The sequence below is a fragment of the Gymnoscopelus braueri genome (genome assembly GCF_963280865.1).
Source record: "Gymnoscopelus braueri genome assembly, chromosome: 2".
Classification (NCBI taxonomy): domain Eukaryota; kingdom Metazoa; phylum Chordata; class Actinopteri; order Myctophiformes; family Myctophidae; genus Gymnoscopelus; species Gymnoscopelus braueri.
This window is the reverse complement of record NC_137604.1, coordinates 44,259,722-44,286,102: the sequence shown is the minus strand read 5'-3', so window position 1 is coordinate 44,286,102 and position 26,381 is coordinate 44,259,722. Positions and strand designations below refer to the sequence as shown.

Below are 26,381 nucleotides of genomic sequence, written 5' to 3'. Positions count from 1 at the left end.
GGAGTTCACCCAAAAAATGACTTATTTTCTATCAATTATACACCCCATGAAGCCTTGATTTCATGGATTTATTTTTGTTTTTGTGGCATTCCTAAGACAATAATTTGATGACCGTGTGTATTTCCGGTAGGAGACACAAATAATCTACTTTGTGTCTCCTACCGGATACATTAGCCGGTAGGAGACGGGAATCAAATTATTAGCTTAAGAATGCGACAAAAACAAAAAAGAATCCATGGATTCAAGGCTTCATAGGGTGTGCAATTGATAGAAAATAAGTAATTTTTTGGGTGAACTCCTCCTTTAAATACGTTTACTGAAGTACTGTACTTATGTATAATTTGGAGGTACTGCACTTTTACTTTACTTACTTTACTTTTTCAATACTTCACACTTCTACTCCACTACATCTCAGAGGCAAATTTTGTACTTTTTACTCCACTACAATTATTTGACAGCTTACTTAAGTCATTAGGTACTTTGCAGTTTTAGATTATTAATACTAAACATACAGTACATTAACCACTTAAATCCTACAGTATGTTAAACTTCGGCTATTCGCAAATAGTCGATCTACAAGCTCACAACATGTTGCATCACGACGCGTTGTGAGCTTGTAGGTCGGCTATTTGTGAAAAACATTTGCACATTTGTGAGTACTTTTACTTTGGTAGTATATTGTGATGCCAGTACAGTATATTGTGATGCCATTACTTTGTGATGCCATTACTTTTATACTTTTACTCAAGTAAACTTATTTTGAATTCAGGCATTTTACTTGTAACAGAGTATTTTTTATATTGTGCTATTGCTGGTTTTACTGAAGTAAAGAATCTGAGTACTTGACCCGAAGGATGACCCGCCTGAATGTCATGTTGGTCGACAAAGTAAAACAAAGATCAAGTACAGTAAGGTGGTGCTGAATGATGTTTCTGTTAGTGCAGTGCCTGTTTCTTGCCTCAAAGGCTTTCAGAAACATATTGTAGTGTACTGTTAAACTTAAAACAGAGATTGTTTGTAACAAACGCTGTGTAGTAGTAGTAGCTACAGAACATATGGCACAGTACATGCATGGCCACATCAACCAGCATGAGCAGTGATTTGTTCATGCACTCATGCACAATCATGAGTACAACAAAAGCATGCAGTACCGTGTATGTTTGCATATACCTAAACAAGAGCAGATGTGCTGATTAGCTAAGAGGCAAAGAAGACATATTCTGTTCCCACATGTGCCGCAATGCCGCATACAGTACAGTAGGTTGCTTTTCTTACGCTGTTGGACCATGGCGTTGTTTTATGTTCTTCTGTGTTTATAACTTCCTTAGGGAGTGTTTGTGCTAGTCTGTTTGTTTACCAGCTTTCACTTGAAAATTTCAATCACTTTTGTCAGAACACACACATACTGTATAAGGTAGAATATAACTTGCTATAATGGAATAAGATTTTTTCACTATGTATACGCACCTTTTGTATTGTTTTTTGGAAGTATTTACTTTTGCTTGAGTGAATTATTTCTAGACATGACATTTTTCTTTTTTCATTCCATGACATCACGTGTGTGTGTGTGTGTGTGTGTGTGTGTGTGTGTGTGTGTGTGTGTGTGTGTGTGTGTGTGTGTGTGTGTGTGTGTGTGTGTGTGTGTGTGTGTGTGTGTGTGTGTGTGTGTGTGTGTGTGTGTGTGTGTGTGTGTGTGTGTGTGTGTGTGAATGGGTGAATGTAATGCAAATTGTATAGTGCTATAGAAATGCAAACCATTTATCATTGTACTACCACCACACACGTGTTGTCATATGGTTTCTCTGCTCTCTGCCAAACATGGACAAAAACACAGCAACCCATTCAATCCGGGAACGCATCTCTGTCATTTTAGATTTTCCGCACTATGAGCTTTACTTGTAGATCTGCTATTTTTGAAAAACTGTGAACATTTTTGGAGATCTTTGAATATATATATTTTTAAAGTGAACATTTGTAACTCAAATCTTTGCTTCTGGGGGTCCCTGGAACAAAATATTTTACAAATGTTCGCACAAAGATTTGCACAACTTTTCATTCTTTTGGAATAGCCAAAGACATCTAAAATGACACAGATGCGTTTCCGGATTGAATGGGTTAAAAACTGAACAGGAAATAATTGTGTGTTGCTCGTCTCCTGACTTCATGGTCACCACTGCGTCCTTAGGTAGCCCACAGTGGAGAGTGACAGCAAGGTTTCCAACCACAACGTTATAATGTGGCAATGTTTTTTTGTGCTTTATTGAAAAATATGACAAAGAGCACAGAAATATCACCAGCTCTGGCTTGTACAATTTTACAACTATAGCTAACTCGTAGAATGATGGCTCTTGAAGGTAAGTGACATGGATGGAGGGTAACGTTGGTTAATGCCGTTGGCCTGTATTGGTACACGCCATCCCATCTCTGTTCTTCAGTCCTGTGGCCAAATATGGGGCTATGGTATATTCCCTTTAAGTGTTTCTATCCATTTATTATCCAGAGCAACTCAAAGTGCCATACATTATTGTGTAAGTATAATGCTCTAGCTACTTAAGGTAATGAAGCCAAGAGTTCAGTCATTCCATAACAGCCCATTAGAATCAAGGTTAAGGGCCAGGTACGTTAACGATTAACTTGTTCTAATAATTAGCTTTAATGACTAAATACTTTTTAACCTCCAATAAGAGTGCAGACTTAATGCAGTCGACATAGTGAGTGACACATTTTCCAGTGTTCACAACATATAGAGTTACAGTACACAGAGTTGCTATAATACAAGTTGTTATTGTACTGCTATACCCTTTGCTTGACCTGCTTTTGGTCATCAAAACGCAGCTCTAGGCTCAATTCTATATGTGTCATGTGCTATATGGGCCATAAGTAATTTCAAAGACAACCTTGATGCATAATTAACGTAAACGTCTCCATATATTATGAATGTATGCTTCATAAAGCTGTGGTTGGGCTGTCAGCAAAGGAGTGCTTTTGAATTCCCTCATGTATACATGCACATGTAAACACAGACTCTCTCCCTCTTTCTCATTTATCCTCTGTCTATTTCTCTGTCTCTGTTTTCAAACACTTTGTGTAAAAACATGAAGTGGGTCACGTGTGTGCATGCATGCATGGGTGTGTGTATGTTATTGAATTTAAAAGATATAGTTCTCTTCTGTTTCAACCCCAAGGGCTGCAGTTTATCTAATAAGGTGAATCCTGGCTTCTGTGTCCACATGCAGTACAGTGTGTAGTCTCCTGCTGTGTCTGTGCAGGATTTGCTGTGTGAGGGGGAGGGAGGCAGGGACAGAAACAAAGGAAGACTTAAAAGAGAGAGACACCTGAAAGTACGCTTTCTGTGGGTGTGGTGTGTGGGTGTGGGTGTGGGTGTGGGTGTGGGTGTGTGTGTGCGTGTGGGTATGTATGTGAAAGAAAAGGGTGCACGTTTTGTGCACGTTTTGTGATTGTGTGCACATGCGTGTGTAGCTGTGTGAAATTACAGCAGCATTGGTGCAAATGGCTGCCACGGTTCATCCTGCATGCATACATGCATGTCCATAGCCTAGTCCGCATGTAATGAGAGAGTGAACGAGAAAAAAGGAAGAGAGAGTTCTTTCACTACTCCCTAGTAACATGTTACCCCGTCCCAATATATCACCTCCATCCCCCTACCATGTCCCATCCCCCTACCATCCCCCCCTACTGTACTGAGTCTGTCACCATCAAATGGATGTCAGTACCTTACCCCCTGTCACTTAACCCCTACTCCTCCCACCCCAATCCCCCCCCCCCCCCACACACACACACACACACACACACACCTCTTCTCTCCACCTCGTCCCGTTTCCACCTTCCACCTCTCACCATTCAATCTCACTTCATCCGCGTGTGACAGCTGTTGAATTGCAATCAATACACCAGTCAGTAGCAGCCAGCTCAGAGGTATCGCATGAATCACTTGTGTTATGCTGGACTAGACAGCTTGGAGGAATCCAGCCCCAAATCCAAAGCGAGGAGCATGAAGGGAGCATTGGTTACATTTTAAGCTACCACTAATGCAGACGCCGTTACCTTTTGTATAGACGAATCCACAGACGCACTGCCTGTAGCTGCCTGTAGGCGGCCATTGCTGCGGTGTCGCGGTGCGGAAGCGTTGACACCGCAGCTATGGCTGCCTACAGGCAGCGCGTCTGTGGATTCGTCTATACAGTATAGGTATGTACAGACGTATGGATTTTATATCAACGCAGCAAAAATCCGGTGTCAGCGATCAAAGCATGCACACACACTGCATCATAACGTCAGGTAATTACAAATTACGTGACAATAAGTAATGACAGTAAGCTGAGTATACTGTAGCATTTGACGCCCCACGCTGGGCAAGACCTAGCCGGTTGAGTGGCTAAACTGAAGCACCAGAATTTGGCGGAAGTACCGCCCAAGGAAATGACGTTGATGCTTTACAAATCTGTTTACATTCTCCGTGAATGAAACAAGTGTTGTGATTGGTCGAAAAAGACTGTTTCCGGGGGAAATGCGTGCGACGGAAGTCCCGCCCCTATAGACACTCTCTGCATTAGGTCGTGACCAGGCTTTTCTCTTCGCAGATGAGTAACGGATGAGTGGGAACGAGGCTATTGACGCCCTCGTGTTTGATGTCCACTTGTTGATTGGCTGACCGTCTGTAGCGTCCTAAGGGAGGGAGGAAGGCAGAAGAAGAAAATAGGTCAAATAGAAGTGCTGCTGATTAACCACTTACAGTAATATGCTTTGTTGTACGACAAATACTGGAAATTGGAGTGAAAATCTGCCCAAAATAGGGACGCTAGGGTTAATGGGATTAATAGTGACGGAAACAGTAAATACATGGCAGGAAGGAGGGCACGTGAGAAAGAAAGTGGACTTTACTGTAGTCGTACCTGTCTGAGTTCTGGCTGCTCTGACTGCAAGATACAGATGCAACCATTATAATTGTATGTCTTGTACATGATGTACTGAGATGAATTACTGTCACATCATGACTTGTCAATTTGACACACATTTTGAAAGGCTTTATCTGCACTTACACGTACACACATATACACACACATACTACAGTACATGTGTTGCAGTGCTTGAGATGTTACCAGGGACACACTTGCATACAGTAGATACACAATAAAGATGCACTCAAAATAAAGATGCACACAAGCTATTTCATACTGTACACACGCAGTATTTATTTATATTGGCCATAACTCCTTTTAGATTTGATAGTTCTAGTACTATTTATACAATGAAAATGCATTTTGCTGGGCTAGGAAACTTATTTAGATCCCAGATGTCATCTTTAAGATATTGGGCATTATTCTCTGCATTTGCTCCTGGTACTGAACTCTTCCATAGGATGTATTCAGTATGAACTCTTATCAAGTTATTGAAGATATCCATTATCCAACAATAATATTTGTAGTTTTTTGTCAATAATACATTCAAAATACATAAACCTTGAATATATTAATAAGTTAAATTCAGATAACAAAGCAATGTATATACATATAGTGATGGTGAAAGAATGTTACAGCTAGTGTATCAAGTGGCAGAGAGAGAGAGTGAGCGAGCGAGCGAGAGTCTTGGCATAACTTCTAATGGAGAAAGGCTCTCATTTATCATAGTAAGATTGCCTTTAATATGCTTGAGTGCAGAAGTGTGTGTCTGCATGTGTGCAGAGAGAGAGATTAAAGAGAGAACAAAACTAGGTCAAACATCCATATAGAGACACTAAAAGGGTGTGTGGGGAGTACACTGGATGTCTAAAGATGTTAATCCTATAGACTGAACTAATAGTTTTTGCATTCCCAAAAGGACCTATTTAATGTATGAAGGCACAAAGTAAAAGTCAATACATTTTCTGTATACCTATTTTCAGTATACCTACCTATACCTATGTTACAGTAGATGTAATTTGTTTTAATTTCCCATGTTTAGATACCGGCTGGATGGAAATTGAACCACTTAGGTCCGAAATATCTCCCAGATGTCTTGAAAACTTGTGGCTGGCCAATCAAAATCCTTCCGATTTCAACACAACAGACATTCAACAATTTAGATGACATTTCTGAGATAATTAATGATATGGGTGTTCAAATACCTCTTGTCACGTACGAATATTGTAAATCCATAGCTTCCTAGCATTCTTTATCCGTCTCTGTAGCTACATCAATTAATCAATCAAGTGTCTAATTGGGTCTCCGAGGGCACACTGAACGTGCTCCGCTGTGTCACTATAAGGCTTTAATATGCAGTTTAACAATAGCCTAACTGAGACTGAGCATGTGATTGATAAGTTGATTTGTCAAGATATCACAGATGTCTCTTAGACGTAAAGGAGACGTTAGGCTACAGTGATTATGGCTGCAGCAGCACTTATATGAAGCCTTGAGTTAAACTTTCCACAGTGTTGGAATGTAATTGTAGTCAGTATTCTCTTTTATCACAAAGCCAATGATAAAATCCCACGAAAAAAAAGAGAGAAAGAAAACAGACAAAAACACCATGTGACACCTTTTTTTTAGCTAGTGCGCCGAGGGCTAAATATATGATTGGGAGGTTCTTGTGACTGGTGATGTTGCTATCCAAAACATGTTGGAACGGCTCTTTCCTAACACGTTGAGCTATTTTAAACCTCTAGCAGTCAAGCTCACTCAGCAGTCAGCACATGCAGTAGTGTATCCTCGCTATGGAAAGAAATGAATCAAAATGAATGTGAAATGTGACAAGCACCATGAGTGTAGTATAAAATAGGGCTCAAGTGGTTAATGACGCTTTCAAGTTGACAACTAAATGATTTTCCTTCAGGTTCAATATGGATAGCATATGGGCTTTACAATTAAAGCCTAATTTATAACTGACAAATGCGTTGCAACACATCCAGATCTAGCATTCTCTACTTGTCTTCAACCTCCTACTTGGGTTACTTTCTGCAGCACTCAGATAGGGAATGGATGATGGAAAGGTGCATTCATACATTATTCTCTGCTGGAGAACAGGGAACATTGCTGCCTTACTGTATGATGCTGATAACGTTCTCATGCCATTCAGCACCGTTTCTTAAATGGATAGCAACTGCGATTCAGGAAATTGGGAAGAAAACATCTGCCACTGTAATGTTCCATGAAATGAGGCCTTACTGTATGCCGTATCAACTTTTCCCCATGTGCTTAATTCCATGTCCTTGCCAAAAAAAACAAAAACAAAACCTTTATGGTTGCAATCTAAAAGCCAAATGACCTACTCATGAATGTTGATTTCAGCAGAAATGTCCTTTCTGACTGTTCCAGTTCTGTGCTGTTTTGTGTTACACTGCTGCACCCCACTGTGCTTTGGCTTCTACAGAGCCAGTACTACTGTGTTCTCAGTCAGTCACACAACAGTTTGTCCCTGGGGAACATGAATGCCTATTTTGTGTGTGTGTGTGTGTGTGTGTGTGTGTGTGTGTGTGTGTGTGTGTGTGTGTGTGTGTGTGTGTGTGTGTGTGTGTGTGTGTGTGTGTGTGTGTGTGTGTGTGTGTGTGTGTGTGTGTGTGTGTGTGTGTGTCAACCTAGCGCCTGTCTTTTGGGCATGTCATTATACTGTCACAAATAGTCAAAAATCTTCCAAAATAGCAGATCTACAAGCTCACAATGCGTCACAATGTGTCGTGAGCTTGTAGATCAGCTGTTTTGCTATTCGTCATACGACACAGTGTCACAGCAGGGATCTCTCACACGTGCATGTGATGTTGTTGGTTCCCTCCATTCATAGTGCTGAACTGCATTTGGTTTAGATTGCAACCATTCCAAGCGCTCAGTGTATGAGTTTACAAACACTGGCAGATAACAGTATGCTAAATTATGCCTTTATTTATTTGCCCTGGGTGAGGGGAGTGGTACAGAGGGTAATGCGCTTGTGCTAATTAGTCATATCCCCTAAGGAAGCTATAGCAGCTGACACTGGATAAATGCTAGTGTCTCCTCAGCCATGAATTCTACCAAACTGTATACAACAGCCTTGGGCTGTGTTCACACCAGGCACAAAAAAAAAGAAAGTGGCCTTTTTACGTTAAACCCTATGAGAAATGACCATAAGGCAACCGCATAGCGTCCGCTTTTCGAAAAGGCGCTGGTAAGACTGCCTTTTCTTGCAGAGCAGAGCGCTTTTAAAAGTTGAGAAAAGTTTTTGAGAAATGTGTTTATGATGTGCCCCAATATCAGCCACAGATAATCCACACTCGAATACCACCAGCATCCCTCCTCCTCTTCTGCTTAACAAATACAATATTATAAAAAACCTAATATTATATAATATAATATAATATATTTTAATCGTCAGCCCACTGCTCCAGATGGGGCGAGCCAGCAGCAGGCTTGCCAGTGTTGCCAGGTCTGCTTATTATAAGTGACTTTGGGCTTGTTTTTCTGTAAAGTTGCTTGTAAATTATTGGGTTTTTTTGGTTTGTAAAATGTAGATACTTATTTGGGTTATTTGTTTCCTATTGATGTTTAAACCAGTGGTTCTCAAACAAGGACCCCAAATTAAAAATATTTTTTTTGCCTGGGACAAACGTACCGGATTTGTGTTAAATTGTTTAAAAAATATTCAAAATGTTTCGCTTTTAGTTTTTTCAAGATTTGTTTGAAAATAGCAGATCTACAAGCTCACAACAACGCGTTGCGATGCGGTGTGAGCTTGTAGATCGGCTATTTACAAATAGCCGATGGATAATAGGTTTAAAGTGCTCACGTCGCCTATAGTCGCTTCTTTTGGGCTTATTTTCCTAGACCTGGTTGCTTATTTATCTCACAAAATCTGGCAACAATGCCCGCCACTACCGCCAGGAGAGAGGTGACAGCTGGCGAGGAGGAACACAGGCAGTCAGTGTTTGTCTGACAGCTTGTTTATAACAGACATTTAGGCGACAAAAAAAGTTCTTCATGCAGCTGCTCAATCTTGATTATTTTCACATCAAGCCTACCTAGTTTAACCCATTAAGGCCTGAGGTGCCGATTCTACAAAATGTCTTCTTAATCCTAACAGTTTTCTGAAACACTTATGTTGCTATAATAATATCAGTGGTTCTCAAACTTTTTCATGTCAAGGACCCCCAAAATTATATGTATTTGGCCGCCGGCCGCCATCTGAAAATATTTTGTTCCAGCTTAAGGATCCTAGCTCAAACTAAATTACATGAATAAAAATATCACGCTTAGGAATGGAACTGTACTACACATACACACGCACACGCACACACACACACACACACACACACACACACACACACACACACACACACACACACACACACACACACACACACACAATTACACATTACAATTACTTTCATGAGTTTAGAGGGAATTGTCACTGAAAATGGCAGTAATGGGATGTGCACCCACACTCCTGGTCATACATGACCTGGGTTTGTAAAGAAAAGCTCTGAAGTGCTAATTCAACCGCTGCGTGGCATGAACCATTTCCATGCCTTTGATACGATTTGAATATCCTCTCATCACCCAAACCAAAAAAGACACTTTGATGTCTCACGTTCGGCTTTGACGGTTTCGCCTGCGCTCCTGTGAACGTACTAATTAACCCCCGTTTGCCACCTTGTAACATCTTGCCGCTGTTGCGATTTGGGCTCGAGCTATAATTTTAGTCCTTCATGATGCGATAGTCTTCGCCAGAGGGAGGTCGAACGCACAACAACATTTACATAATACATGTGAGCCGAGATGTAGCCTATATGTATTTTTAGGAGCAGATTGCTATTCCACAGCTGTGCTCATTGTTAACTTGGCAATGCATCCAGGATGCTTAACTGCATTGTAATGGGATGTAGAGCGTGTAATGTCAAGTTATTGCGGGAATACTGAAGGTGCATAATAGCACAAGAAGAACAGAACATCAGGTGTATAGGATGCTCACCACTTCAATGTGGGCCATGGGAGAGATGAGCTCATACTCCTGTGTGTTTGAAACGGTGAATGCGGCATCCAAGAGTGTTGCCTGTTGTTTTCTGTGTGAGCACATAATCCAGTTGCCAGCGTGAACATCATTTTGTCATAGATTACAATGATGATGTAGATCAGTGGTTCTCAACCCTTTTCATATCACGGTCCATTACTTATTTGTCATTTGAGCCACAGAACCACCATTTGATGAGATTTAGCCTCTCAGACCCAAGACTTAGAATATTTTGTTATTGTTGGATACGATTTTGTCCACAATTCCATGCTGTATTGATGTTGGTACCATAGGAGAGATAACAGGCAAACGTTGATACAAATAATAATAATTAATTTAGTAATGCAGATGTTTAACAATAATGTAACTCTTGAGAGCGTAAAATGTAACCAGATCCTGGTTACATTTTACGCTCTCAAGAGTTAAAGATCTATAAGGGTCCATTTGGTTACCAACTCTCCATCATTTAGCTGGGGACCACCTGGAACCCCCTCAAGGACCACTGGTGGTCCCCGAACCACTGGTTGAGAACCACTGATGTAGATGACGATGTCTGATGATTACTATAATACTATGTGGCTTTTGCTTTGGGTCTCTCAGTGTAAATTGCAACGTGCGCTGCAAAATCATGTGTGTGTCAATTTAACTCCGAGGCATGTGTTTTAGGGCGGTAGCGTTAATGTTTATCTATAGAGCAGCTGATGGGCTTGGAAGTTTGTCACACAGTGGATGTGGCGTAGCTGACGTAAGACGTGTCAGACACACTTGGTGCGCAGAGTTCGGCACATCATGGAGAGCGCCACCATGTCTTTAACAGTTTCGTGGCACATTATGGTGAAATTCCCAGCTCGTCCAAAAGAAACAAGTCATGTACTGTAGGAGGAAAGTGTGGAAAAGATACACATTTTGGCAGATTCTGATATCCATGAGCCGTCCACGAGCCTGTGATTTTGAGGTGAAAAGATGTATTCCAGATTTGTTTAAATGAACTAGTGATTTTAATGAAATGGTGATTGTATTTACACAATAAGCATTTTAATGAGGGAAACGTACATTTCCACAACCTGTACAAGTTACCTCATGTTACCTCATTGTTTGTGTACTGTATGTCTGATGATGTCTCCACTGCGACAGAAAAACTTTTGTTGCCTAGCAACATACTGTATAGTACCAGGACACTACAGTGTCTTATCTATAGGGGCAGCTCACAATACATGGGAATCTGAGTGCTAACTAGATATTTATACATACTACTTGTGTGGAACTTGGAGAAAACAGAAATTATGTGCAGAGTGTTTCAGTTTACTGCCCTATAAGAGGCAAGCTATAGGCCCAGAATTAAATTGACACCAAGAAGATTTAGCCGTGAAGCAAACCTCTTTTTGTCTGAATGTTAAACATCTTTATGCTTCTTAGAATTCCTGTTTACTATTGCATGGTTCCCAACCCCACAGGTTGGGAATCGCTGGTCTACTGCATATTCACAGCTGCTGTGACCGTTTCAACATGTTTGTCTAATGCTACCACGCTGCTTCCTATTTCGTCCTTGTAACCATCTCCATACCTTGACTCTAACCTCCTCTTCTCCAATCTGTCTGTTTTTTCCCGCAGTGCGGCAAAGGAGCCGAGAACTTTGACAAGTTCTTCACGCGCACCCAGCCACAGCTCACGCCGCCGGACGAGCTGGTCATCGCCAACATCGACCAGGCCGACTTCGCCGGCTTCTCCTTCATCAACCCGGAGTTTGTGCACCCTAGTAGCATCACCACTGCCGAGTAAAGACAGAGGAGACCCCCCCCCCCCCCACCCCAAAAAGAATGCGACATGATCCCAATAACGCCACAAAATATCTTTGATGTATCTTTGATTTTCAGCACAAATATAACAATTATTTTCCTATGAAAAATCCACTGGCTGGCATGAACGCTACAGTGGAAATAATCAATGACCACCCTGCCACTTGAATGGGACAGCCCACTACCGCTGTGACAGGAGTCAGTCTTTATGAATGCCAGTATATGTTTCAATTAACCCATTTAGACCACCAATACGTTGTTTTCATACCATTTCAAGCCGGGGACACCTCTGTGTCATTTTAGTTGTTACTATTACTATTATGCTATTATGTATAGCAACAGTTTTTAAATAAAAAAATCAAGTTTTTCAGAAAACGTATGTCAAGATTTAGAAGGCATTTTTAGAATCGGCCTCATGTCTAAATGGGTTAAGAGAATAACATTTTTAAAAAAAGTTAGATAAACAGTTAAACTAAACTTTTATCTCCCGCACACCACTAATAGTGAAAGCTTTACAAATCTCAGTGAATTGATATCTATTACAGCCTAATAAAATTGTTGGTGTTATTATTTGTTAGAAAAAAACTTTGATCTCCTAAAAGCTCAGCCCAAAGTAGGGGGGTTGGGGGGGGGCGTTGGGAGTCGGCATTGGCACCTTGGGATTGGTGTTGGTACACAGCAAAACACAGAGTGTTACTTTAACTCTTTTTAAAAACGCCCGCACAAGGGTGCATTTTCACATTTTCAGAATGAATTAACCCTCCGGGTTTTACTGTGTGCACGGTAGCTTGTTTACAGTTTTACCTCCCCTTGTTGTCTGACTTTCGTGGCGACTATGAGATTCTATTTTAGTACAATGTTTAATTTTAGCCAGTGTCATGGTCCAGTTTGTGTGTAGCACCTAACAAAATGACAGTAAGTTTCCCTAGTTATTATAACATGCATGCAAGTAGCATGTACAAATGCATAATACTGTACAAACAGCACACGTGTGAGAGGGGCCACACACCTCGTCATAATGACCAACCACGCTGTCATCACCTTCTCCTCATTGTAGGCTGCTGGGTTGATGTCTGCACAGTCAAATCCTCAGTGTTTAATTTAACCCCATGAACCCCGGCATCCCTATTCTTGGGCGAACAACTTGTAGACGGCTATTTTCGGCAAAGATACAGAATTTAGAGTAGAGGGGTAAAAGGAGGGGGCCTAGTATAGACCCCTGGGGCACTCCGGTCAGCTACTGTAAGTATAATATACTTAGTAAACCCTGTATTATAGGGTTTAAGTGGTTAACTGAGGGTGTAGAAATGTAAGCAGGTCACAAACTCTGGATTTAACTGTGTACACACAATCAGCAGCATAGAATTTATACAGTCCCTTCATAGCCCTTTGAGCTGCACGTTGTCTATTAGTTCCTTTTAATTTTACAACCACATTTTGAAGGAACAACTTGTGGGAGTTTAGTTTGTGGGCAGTGGCAGAACATTGCCATATCTACCTTTAAATAATGATTCTACCAAGTTTACAGTCATTTCCCAACACTATCCAGTGTTAATCGTTGTCTCTGTCCACTAGCAAAGGCCACTAGTAAAATATGTACTGTATGTATGTATGGCCGTACATCTCTTAAAATACGTTGTTTTACTGTCAAAATGGTCCCTAATGGAATCCATCTGTTCCCTTTGGAAAGAAATAACCCAATAACTCACCAGAATGTTTCTTTATTTGTCATTATTTAATTTTTTTAGATACAATTCTGTAGTAGATGTTACGTTATCTTTGAGTTAACCATGCAATGTTATATTGTGTAATGGTAGATTTGACCCATTTGGCTGGTTTCCATAATAGAGGAGAGGTTTTAGAACAACGGTATCTCCGTTGACCATGTTTTAGGTTTGTTCTCTGTTGGGGAACATGTCATCCACATTATCATATCACATGTTGGAATCCCTTGTGCATTTTGTTTTATGTCATGTTTTTTTTTAATAGATTAGTTTGAATCTTCTCTGCCTTTGTGATGTCATGCAAATTTTCCATTAGTTCATATAATTGAGATTTTAATGTATCACTTACCAGATTATAACTCCATTGTAAATATTCATAGTTATTAAAAAGCAGAAGTATAGCAACTTACAGTTTTTATACCAACAACTGAATGTGCTTTTATTACATTAGATAGGTTAAACATATATTTCTATGTAAAAACAAAAATAGTGCCCAATACAGATCAAATTTGTAACGTGTGGGTGTCTTTCATAGAGTCCAGCTTTACCTACAGTAATTGTGATATATCGGCATAACCTATTTTGGCAGATTTATCACATTTTCTGTTGTTTTCTGTAATCATATCCAACATGTTTGAGTGCATGTGTGATGACTGAATGCGTGCCTGTCTCTTGACCATCCCTCCTGTATCTGCATGCTACAGGTAAGGATGGTCCATGCACTTGACAAACTTAAGCCTGAGTTATAATTGGTTCCACAGTGTGTCACGCACCAAGAATAGCAGATCTACAAGCTCTCTATTTTAGGTGTGCGACACCCAACGTGCAACTAAGTATAAATCAGGGGTAAAATGCTGCATGCTACTAAGTATCAAACCCCACACAGCACCTTAAACATAGATCTAGGTTCAGCAGTGTCATGCTGTCTTTTGAGAGAAGTAGCATTTGAACTGAAGGGCAGTTTACGTATCAAAATGACAGGCACGGCAAGGATTTATATATCAATATCAATAAAATGTAGCTCCCACAGTCATTATCATACATCTTTCAATAACAGTGAAAGATGTACTACTGACAATTCCACTCTAATAAGCTTTAAAGTGATGTTTACATTGTCTGGCCGTGACCTTGGCCAGTTGGCCTACAGCCTTGACCTACAGTACAAGCTTGATAAATACTGCCACTGGTTGTTTTTACCTTTTTAATGCCTGGGGGCGATATGGAAGCCTGAACCCAGATCTGATGTGAGGTGTCGCTCAACAGCACTGCTCGTCTCTAGAGACCAAAGGGACCACTCCCTCATTAGTGTCTCATTAACGGGGTTTTGTCTTATACTTGTTGCATTGTGTGTTGTCAGTTTATTAACAGTTTATCGTCTAATGATCTGTTTGTCAGCATCACTTTTAATGCAGGAATTTTCAACGGAAATATCACAGTGGAAAACGTATACTGTAACGCATATCTGGATGAAAAAAATATATATATACATATATATATATATATATGAATATATATATATTCACACACCTTTGTAATGTTTCCTCCCTATTTTTGTAAGGGTTGTTTGCTGTCCCTGCATTTCCTATTGTATTACCTGTCTGTGCCAAACCGGAAAATGCCAGAACCCAATGATATCAGTGTTGCACTAGCTGTAGTCATAGTGATCCATAATACATTTGTAGACAGAGGCCTGCATGCCTCTGGCAAGTGGCCACACCTTCACTCTCACTGTCCACCTCATAACATATATGTACAGGAGTGTGCCAACGCACGTTGATGTCACTAGACTTAACAATGCCAGGCAGCTGCTGTAGGTAGCTATAGTTATCTGTCTGTATATTTAGCATGACATCCTATCCATCATGCACAGCCATGTCGCTCGAGGGAGGAAAAATACGGATTTTTGCAATCAGTCAATTAATGCATTCATGTGCGTACAAATGAGCTCTTAGCCATTATGGCACACAATGAAAGTCTGCAGAGCATGCTGTATACAAACACAGTTGTGTAATCATTTGACACAGGATTGTGAGACATACAGTTGGTGCATATTTTGAAGTTCATCTCCAAATACAATTTTTGATGAAGAGTCGCCCAGTTTCTTCCATATTTTGCATACTCTATGCTCCCCTAGCGATGCCCAGTGAATCTGTATTAGCACCAAGGTTGGTTAGGTAGGGACCATTATTAGCAATAGGGTCCTTATTCTGGGTATGTCGTGCGAAAAAAGGCTAGGTATAGGGTTTCAAGTGGTTAACCACTATGATATCCTTTTGTGTCACAATGCTTGCCCCTCCCATCTACCTCCCTGTGCCTACTAATGACTGAGTGGAATAACGGCTTGAATGACAAATGAGTGAAAGTTGAAGTGAAGTGTGTCTAATTCTCAGCAATGTGTCTGAAAGGGAGGAGAGAGGGTGAAGGAGTGATGGAACTGTCAGAGGATGGGAAGTGGTCTGGGTGGCGAGGGGTGGGGTTGATAGATGATTAAAGGAGTGGCTGTGTGAAGAATCCTTTGAAGGACACCCCTGCGCCTCCTGCTATTGACCCTGTCGCTCCTTCTTGTCTTCTGCTCCCCTCTATTCACTGGGGCTGTTCCCTCTTCCTCAGTGGCTGGCCAGTCCATCCATCATTCTATTGACCAAGCTATCCCACTGCCTCCTACCAGCTCTGAGCACCCTCTTCCCTCCTCTCCCTCCCCGGTTCAAACCCCCTGTTACCTGAGGGGTAGACTGAGAAGGATTTATAGCAGTGGTTCTCAGACCTTTTAATTTCAAGGACCCCCATAACTCTTGGGAGTGGACCCTCGCGGGTCCATTTGGTTCCATGTGTACACTCTTCAGAGGAACCCTCTCAAGGAAACATGAGGGTCCCTGAAACCCACTTTGAGAATCTTAGATTTTTTGCCAAAACATGTTTTTTCCTAATTCTGTTTGATCGTTTTGTTTTCCTCTGTTTACATCCTGTTCGATATTCATCATTTTGAAATAAATTGGTCTGAATAGCCAGTTAAAATTATGTGAACATACTAGCTTGAATATTAAGTTTATGGGAAGAGAGATTCTGATTTATTCCTTTGTTTTTGCTTCACTTCACCCTTGTTTTTGCTTATTTTTACATACATGTTAGCTACATAATGCATCTCATTTGACATACTGTATCTGTGCTTAGATGACACTCTCTTAACCCATGCATTACACACATAATCTATTAATCAATCTGTCTTGTTTATTTACAAACCAAACACATTGTTTATCCTTGTATACTGTATATAAATGATTTAGATATCTGCATAGACAAAGAAAGAATATATTGTATTTTGCAAACAGTGTATGTTCGTTTACGTCTCTAACCTCAGCTTGAAACCCAAGAAATGAGTCTGAGCTACTTAACCCTGTAATCAATCGTGTCATTTGTACCTAATGTATGATAATGCAAATAAAAAGGAGAAAAAAAAGAAAAAACACATCTGTGGTTAGGGAGGTGCTGCTTTTACTCTTTCAGTCAAGTGTTGACATTAAACTTTGTTATAACACCTTAAACAACTTAAAGGTGGTGTAAGTGATACTATTAGCAAACAATAGCAAACTGCCTGTTTGCTATTGTGTAAAAAAAAAGGTCTGTATTCCATAATCAATTCTATAGGGTCTCCTTATCTTTAGTAAGCAACCAAAAAAATCGTATCCAGGAGTCCCACTTAGATTATTTTATGGGCATATTAAATGCTTACTTAAATGTTTGCTGTGCAATATGCTGTACACTGGACCATAAAGCAAAAGGACCATAAAATAATTTTAAATGGAAGCACAGTATCATTAGAGTGAGAGGGTGATAAACAACAAATGTTGTTATGAGATGCAATTGAAGTTGCAGTCTCATGAGTACACAATACAGTTTGCGCGCACATTCCCACTAGGTCTAAGAAAAAACGCCACCCCAAATTCTTCAAATACGCCTCTAGGTGGCCCTATAACAGGTTGCTTCACGTTTTGTCCTCGCTTGAACCATAGGTTGTACTATCAAGACATTCCACCATTTAGCCTTTTATTTTAAACACACTATTTGCAACTACTCCTACAGATTTTGTCCAAAACTCTTGCAATCGGTAAAACTTATCTCTGTAGTTATGTGATCAAGATGTATCTGCCAGATTTTTCAGATTCCATTCCGTTGGGCAATGATTGCCTTTCAAAGTTTGCGGGAGGGTCCATTTTGCACAAAATGCCACAAATCATGAAAGCAGCGTCCAATCGGTGTGAAAGTTTGCGCGCACACTCGCAGTAGGCCAAGGAAATCACCATGTAGTGCTTTAAGAGGTCACTTCACGTTTTGGTCTATAACTCTTGAACTGTACGTCATACAATAAAATGTTATTTTCCCCTGGATTTCTTGGATACTCCCCATATAGTATTTTGTACAAAACTCACACAAATCGGTGCACATTCTGGAGTCATGTGATCAAGATATTCCATTCCGATTGGCTATGATTGACTTCCAACGTTTGCGGGCTCTGGGTAGCCAGAATGGCCTGGTGGAGATCTGCACTCCGAGTTGTGCACTTTTCTAGTTGTGTATTATTAAATTATTATTAAATAAAAATCTAAATCAGAACAAAATGACAGATTTCACAAGGTATAATTTCCCCCAACACTTGTATTCCCCTTGATCAAATGGTATGTTCCACCTTTGGGGGTCAGGTCAGTGCGGTGCATTATTGTAAATAATCAGATGGTGGCATTCTCCCATGACAGTAATTTAGTTGGATATAAAAGAAGCAGTCATCTCTGGACGCATTCTTCAATAAAAATAGAGACTGCATTTGAAAGCTTGTCTATATTAATTGAATAATATAAAAAAAATACTGATCTGCTTTTGTTTCTTTATTCAGGTATTCTCGCTAAAGACCTGCTGTACATTTTCCACTCATTTGCAGATCAAACATCTTTCTGCAAGTAGAAATAAAAAAGCCTGGGATTATGTCAACTGTGGACCCAGCTGGTGTGTGAGCCTTTATTCAAAACCTACATCTTTCAGTTCACTGGACACGCACACACACACACACACACACACACACACACACACACACACAGAGAGAGTCACATGCAGTCACAGAGCTTTAGCAACATAGCATCTGCAAGTCTTGGGGGTGAACTTTAAAGTAAACACCACCATATTGTTTATTATGAACTATATTGTGATCTCAAGTGAAACAAGAGGGAGTGGTGTTGCCAGTATACCATGTGTAAACATCCTTGTAACGATTTACACAAGGCCTCTGAGCAAAACTGTAAATGTTGGGAGACAATTTTACAAGACTACAGTCATGTTGTATAACGTGTACAAAGCGCTTGCCTGAATGCTTTAGAGCAGATGTTTTCATGTCACCCTTATTCTGAAAACAGTGATGACATCACACGAAATGGTTAAGTCCTGTATTTAGACAATATTAGACTGATCATAGACATAAAGGTAGACGCCTCCTCTGTCTCTGGGGCCATAGAGTTAAAAATAATAGAGAGGGCACCGGAAATCCCCTCCCGTCCACTTGCATTGAGTTGCTCACCCAGCGCATGAGGCGAAATCACCCCTTCTTCCGGGTTGGAAAATGTGATGGGGGAGGCCTACACGTTTTGCGTCACAGAGGTGACGCGTTTTGCGTCACAGAGGTGCGCAGCCCCGTGCGCAAGCTCGTGAGTCGAGCCCACGGTTTCGACACGAGCTTGTGAGTCTAAACCGTTTTCGCTCGTTCATGTACAGTGGCCCCAGCCGTTTTAAGCTGCAGTATCTATGAATGGCCAGCATGTCCATGCGCTTCAATGCAACCACTGGGTTCTGGGGGCTTGTCTGGGGCGTCTGTATTGCGGCCGCCATATTAGAGGGGGCACGCTTCCTGACTATACTGGCCAATCACAGCGCGTCTTTTCCGAGACTTGGCAGAATCTAGTTGTATAAAAATATTTTTATCCAAGTGACTATACACCGGGCATGGCACTCCCTTGAGTCCTCGACTCCTAGGCGACACACGTGTCGGGTTTGAAGCCGACCGGTCAGACTGTTATCGAGATATGTTGAGGACACACACACACGCAGAGATTCCGTGCATGTATAGTTAGACTAGGCCGATGTTCGTTGGGACTGATGCCCGCTGGGAACAATACCCGTTGGGAATGCATGTTCTTCCAGTTATGTAATACCCACTCACTCACGCTCACACAAGCAGAGATTTCGTGCCTTTATAGAAGGATGCACATATTTCAGGGCCTACGTTCAGCAGCTGAGTCAAGTCACGGAAAATTGCAGCAGAAAATATTTTACTATGTTTTATTTACAGGTGTTTGTGTTTACAGAAAGGCTTACTTAATGTTCAGCACACATGTTTGCAGCTTGTGCTCAACTCAAAGGAAACCTGGATTCTGCCAATGGCCCTGGTGCTGCAGCTTATACGAGGACAATGCAAAATGATCATTACAGGCGAAGAAATGAAATTTCCAGAACAGCAAAAATGGCAGATCTAAAAGCTCACAATGTATCGTCACTATCATGATGCGACATGATGCAACACGTCATTGTTCATTGTGAGCTTGTAGATCGGCTATTATCGCCATGCGACATAGTATGACGAAGTATGAGATACTGTAGGTGAGGGAAGGAAGCAGAAGTTCCCAAAAGTAATAAAAAACACCTGGGGGTGCAAACCATACCCAAACCAATGTTTTGTTCTGTCTCTCTGTTCTTGAGATATGACCAGTCCATGCCAATTTGATATTGGCCGTGACCATGATTTTTGACCAAAAAGTTACTTGACTCTTTGGGCCAGCGTATACTGATCATTCTCACCAAGTTGCATGTAAATCTGCTCATAAGACGGGACCGACTTGCTGTGGTGTCCATAATCGGTTATGTTTCAATCTAAGTCAAAGCTAAGTTGATGAACATCTGTCAACTGAGTCACACGCAAGCAGGTTCAGGAGAGTATAGTGTGGGCGCTCGGGTGGTGCAGGGGTAAAGTAGGCCTGGCATGGCCAGACTAATATCACTGGCAGATTTGTCTGGTTTCCAGGCTAGGCCTACTTGTCCCTCACCGCAGAGTTAGGGGTTTTTAATCCGTGCTACGTCCCCCCGGTGGGGGCTCCTCACTGGTAGGTGAGCCAGTAGGTACAACAGCAGTGGCAAGCAGTGTGAGGAATTAATTGGCAAAAAAAAGGGGTAGAAATAATTGGCTTCTCAAAATTTTGGGGGAGAAAAGTTAGAAAAAAGGTAGAGTGCTGCACACTACTGTGGCTCGACATCTAAATAATTGAATGAATGATTATGCTCAGAGGGGGTCAGTGCTTAATTGAGTCTGACAGCCATGCAGATTCTGTGTACATTTGTGCCCTCCTAAGCACACACTTCCCTAAGTATACCCCAGGCCAATTTGCATCTATCTTTCAACAATTCCATTACAATATTTAAGGACTAGGCTCGGTGTATTCAGGTGGAAAGCCAAATCTATTATTTGGACAGAAAGGATGCATCTTTGCTGTATTCAGAGAGAGAGAGAGAGAGAGAGAGAGAGAGAGCTCTCAATTTCAAAAGAAATTCTCGTGTCGACCCAGTGGCCTTCATCTGAGCATGGGTGAAAATTATAGGCCTACAGTACAGTATGACATAACAAGTCATTTTCACCCATAATTTTCAACATGTTGGCAAGGTCATATAAATGCTTTTATTTAATAATACAACCTGGAGTATAAAAGGGCCTGAGAACCATACTGTACTTCTCTCTCAGTTTGTCCTGACAGCCAAACAGCGTGGGCGTGCTCCAGATAGAGTCCTTACCTCGAGGTAAGGTATTGTGTTACTAGAGAAGTTAGGTAACTGCTCTCATGTGAAGAGTGAGTTTTACTAAATCCTTCAATATGTCTGTACTCTGTTCCGCTTCAGTTTGAAGTTGTTTTTAGTTCTCCATTTAATCATTGTGTAGATCTTAGTTTGATCGTTAATTGTAGACTACAATTAACGATGTAGATATCTTGCTGTTATTATTTAGAGCATATATTTGGCTAGGTGGTTTTGTTATCTATGCGTGTTTGTTAATAAAACCGTGTTTTTTATAAATCCTGGTTATCCTCCTTTTTCCTCCTGGCTCTTTCAATATAATATATTAATGATGAGGGTTGTGACATATTATGTTACAACATGTTATAGTATATTATGTTACACCCATCATCCCCTAGTTCCAACTTTGGGTGGTAACATTGGGGGCTCGTCCAGGATCCAAAAAAAGGGAATTAGATAGCCTTGATTGTATTGTTTGTGGTTCTCCAGTGGCATTCCAGTGGCATCTGAGTGGCACCGGTTTGATTTGAGTTAATTGGCAGTTGCTTCCCCAGAGTGGGCACTCATTTATTATTTTTCCTTCTTTGTTTTGGGGGTGAACCCTGGGTGGGGGTAGACGCCACAGTTGAGTTTATCTCCTGAGTTTACGCCTTTAAAGCGGCCTCGGGCGCGTGAAGCCTTGACGATAGGTAGGGGAAGGTAGGTAGCTCAACGCCAACAACCTCAACAGCAGGCATCGGCCAGAGACTTCCCTAGATAGCTCCACCCAGGACGACAGAAAGGGGACATTCTGAGGAGGAGCCATTGCTCGATGGAGAATAAAGGAGGATAAGGACATTATTGACAATTGTAAGAATGTAATTATGCTGCCTTAGTGGAGGTCTGCGCTCTAGTGAGTGCCATTATTAAAATAATAATAATTCCTCCAAAGACATAGTCAGCTGTATCCCTGGCCATTTCAAAGAATTGGCCCATGGCATTTAGGTATGGTGTCACTAGCTTGATTCATTTGGCTATTAACAATGCAAAACACCCCATTGTCGACTGCAGTGACAGCTCGTCCATTGTGTGCAATGCTATGTGCAAAAATGTTGATTCTACCATGCTCTAAAAGCTCTGACTGGCCATCGTATGGTGTTACACCAAGAAAGTGGTGTCTTCAAACCACCTATGGATGTCACAATCCAATCAGGGTCAAAAGAGTCCTGTGTAGCCGTAGGCCCGCCCCAGGTGGTCTCATTGACCTCAATTTCAGTGTCACACCCCCCCCCCCCCCCTCCCAGCCATTTCAATATTTCAAATGCATTCTCAATGTGCTTCCCTCCCAGCCATTTCAATATTTCAATGCATTCTCAATGTGCTCCTGTGTGCTAGCCTGTAGCTTGATAAACCTATTTCATGACTGGTTCTCACTGAACTACCCACCCACCACACCCCCTGGAGCTCTATTCTGATAGTAATCATTGCGATAGGGTGTTTGTTCAGTAACAGGGGTCTCTCCACCCAATTTGATCCATTCAGAGAGACTAAACACATACTGTACTACAAATATGTAGTCTGCACGTGGGTAAATGACATTAGAAAATGCATTATGATGACACTGTCAAGTTAATAGCTGATTATATAATCATATATATATATATACACACATACATACAGTCGCAAAATTCGAGTGGTGGCTCCTGTCAAAGCCTGGGGGGAGGATGATGGTGACCACTGGTCGACTGCCCACCTGGAGGCACGAGGAGAGGTAAAGTTGGAGACTGTGCCACGTGCGCGGCGCGCTCGATCACGTCTTTTGGCAGAGCGCTCCACACACACAGGCAGCTATACTGGAGGCTGGAGACACACAACCAACACAGAGGAGGACACAGTACAGAGGAAGGAGAGACGACCAGCGCTTTTCTCCCAGAGACTTCTTCGTGAAGGTAAACACCACAACCATACATACACGTCTTTGCTTTCCTCTTGTTTGTTGAGCCAAGTTCAGTGTTTTTTGTTGTTGTTGTTGATTGTTTTGTTTAATATAGGCAGCCTACTGCATCATTCTGGTTTGGTTATTGGTTGAAAGGAAAAAAAGAAAAGTCGGGTCGCAGTTGTTTGCGTCTGGTGTTAACGCCACAGATTCTACATAGATCTGATCAAGACTATTAGAGATTAATTTATAGCCTACTCCATCACGGGAGGGTTTGGGTAACACCATGGAATATAAAGTTTCACGAAGGTTTTTATATATATATATATATATATATATATATATATATATATATATATATATATATATATCAGTGACAGTGCCCACGCAGAGCCAAACTTATTTCTGTAGCTGTCAGAAACCGGGGGCAAAATAGCTTCAATTTGTGAGGAGAAAACTAAAGGGCTTTCTCCTGAGTTCTAGTGAGAGATAGTGGGATATAGCGTAGTAAATCAGAACAAATGGTATGCTAAAGATTGTGCCTTTAGTTGGAGTACTAGTAGGGGTGTAATGATTAGTTTTTCAGTTAACAAATTCACTATTAGCTATTGACTGCACGGTTTCAGAGGTTCAGCACCATGGACAGTGATTTGCGCTCCAGTGGAAAGCCAAACAGCAGACATACATTAGCATTATTGAGCCTATACTACTAATACTACATCTGTTCTCAAACGTTTGCCTGCCAAGGACTCCCAAATTGATATGTATTTGGTCGCGGACCCTCCATTTGAAAATGTTTTGTGCCAGGGACCCCCAGAAGCAAAGATTTGAGTTAAACATTTTCGCTTTAAAAATATATATTATATTCAAAGATATGCACACATTTTCAAGAGTTTTCAAAAATAGCCAAAGCTAAGAGGTTAAAATGATTGTGACGCTACTAATTTCGCTGGGGACCCCCTTTCAACCCCCCCCCCCCCCCAAGGACCACTGGTTGAGAACCACTGCTCTACACCAAATCTCTTCGCCAAAAATAGCCGACCTACAAGCTCACAACGCGTCGCAATGCTACCCGTTGTCATGTAGTGTTAAATACTACATAACATTGGGATAAATAAGAGCCAACAACCTGACCAACTATATTCGAGGCCAGTGGTGGAAAAAGTACACAAAATGTTTTACTTAGGTAAAAGCATCAATACTGCAATGTAGAAATACTCTGTTACAAGTAAAAGTCTGGATTTTAAAATGTACTTGAGTAAAGGTACAAAAGTATTGGCATCAAAATGTACTTAAAGTACCAAAAGTAGAAAGTACTCATTACGCAGAAGGTCCCATTTCAAGTTTTCAAATGTGTAAAAAAAACTTTTGAAAATAGCAGATCTACAAGCTCACAATGCATGCATTGTGAGCTTGTAGATCTGCTATTTTCAAATGGCGAAATGTATACAGGGTTAAAGTAGTTAATGTATGTGTTGTAATAATAATCACTCTACAAAGTAACTAAACTAAAGTTTTCAAATGTATAGTGGAGTAAAAGTACAATGTTTGGATCCGAGATGTAGTGGAGTAGAAGTAAAAGTATTGGAAATTGGAAATACTCAAGTAAAGCACAAATACCTCAAAATGTAACTTAAGTACAGTATTTAAGTAAATGTACTTAGTTACTTTACACCACTGTTCGAGGCTATTAATTGCATTAGCTATTCTGAATCTATTTTATATGCTACTGGGACAGTTAAAAGATTCAATTGCTAAAAGAGCGTTGGTCATAATTCAACTTGTGTTTATATGAATATAAATTATTATCAGTGACATAATTCCTTCTTGTTGATGTGCTGTTCATACACTATTTAAGCTGCATGAAGCTGTAACAAAACCATTACAATACAGTAATGTGATGGAGGATAGAAATGGCCAATTTGGCTTAATGCCAATACGTAATTCTCCCTCAAACCAAACGAAACAATGGAGTGGGCACATTTACATCATATTGTAACCTTCCTTGACCCACTACTCCACAATTGTGATGTTTAATGTTTTACTTTGCATTATTATGAACATGGGTCTTTCTCAACCACAATATCATCATGGTATCTCAACAGATGTTATACACAGGGAGCATGAATGTGCTGTGTGGTTTTATGACGGTAATACTGTAGTTAAATATTTCACCAAGGATGACTCCCTTATTTACTATACAAGTGATGTGTATATTTTGTATTAGGGTATAGCTATACATTGGAGAATCAGCCAGGGTTGTGGATATTGACCTGCTTGTATTTTTCACTAACCTCATAGCAAGGAATCATTAGAATGACTCTCTCTCATCTCATCTCTCTCTCTCTCTCTCTCTCTCTCTCTCTCTCTCTCTCTCTCTCTCTCTCTCTCTCTCTCTCTCTCTCTCTCTCTCTCTCCTCTCTCTCTCTCTCTCTCTCTCTCTCTGTGTCTCTACCTGAATCAGTATGTGTATTGGCAGTCCCCGCTTAGCAGGTGATGGTTCTTTTGAGTAGGATGGGTTTGAATAATTGGCAATGGAGAAGAAACTACTTGTGTTCTCTGTTTAGAGAGACAGAAAAAAGCAAGGTCAGAGAGAGGGAAGAGAGAGATGGAGGAGAGAGACAAGCCAGGGGTCAGATTTGAACCTGGGTCCTTGTGCTTACTAACAGCATGTTCATTGCACTAACTGGCTCAGCATATCAGTTTATATCATGTTTTTGTATGAAAATGCAGTCCATGCCTAACTGTCAGGTTCCTATCCATGACTTTATTACCTATGCCCTATAGTAGTTTTCACTGTGTGTGCATAATATGTGTGAATGTGTTGCCTCATCAGAAAACAGATGCACCACACCCCTGCAGATAATAGCCAGGTACGCGTAACAATGAAACTGATGTTGCCGTTCCACACATAGTCTTAGTTCGCTACGCTTCTACTTTGGTATTCCACTGCACTGGAACACACCCCCCCCCCCCCCCGACACCCATGACAACTGCCGTCTGTCTAAATAAACAGTGCTAACACTAATGCTGTTAATCTAACTGTGAAGTATATGTAGTGCGTGCGTGAGTGAGTGCTTGAGTGCGTGCACGTATTAGACCCTGATACATTGGTTTATTATTGTCTTGCTGTTTGTGCTATAGTCTATT

At 40.9% G+C, this 26,381-nt stretch overlaps 1 protein-coding gene across 3 annotated transcripts in view; it reads left to right on the top strand.

Annotated features, from left to right (window-relative positions):
* LOC308075092 (protein kinase C alpha type-like) overlaps positions 1-16,959 on the top strand; it is a 184,179-nt gene extending 167,220 nt beyond the window's left edge. For 2 of the 3 annotated variants that reach the window (XM_080414714.1, XM_080414713.1), the window contains one exon: positions 11,587-16,959. In XM_080414714.1, the coding sequence (XP_080270840.1) occupies positions 11,587-11,754 (168 nt within the window). In that variant the 3' untranslated portion in view covers positions 11,755-16,959. The remainder of the gene's footprint in view (positions 1-11,586) is intronic. The other variant, XR_013932157.1, reaches the window with a different exon arrangement.
* The last annotated feature ends 9,422 nt before the right edge of the window (positions 16,960-26,381 follow it).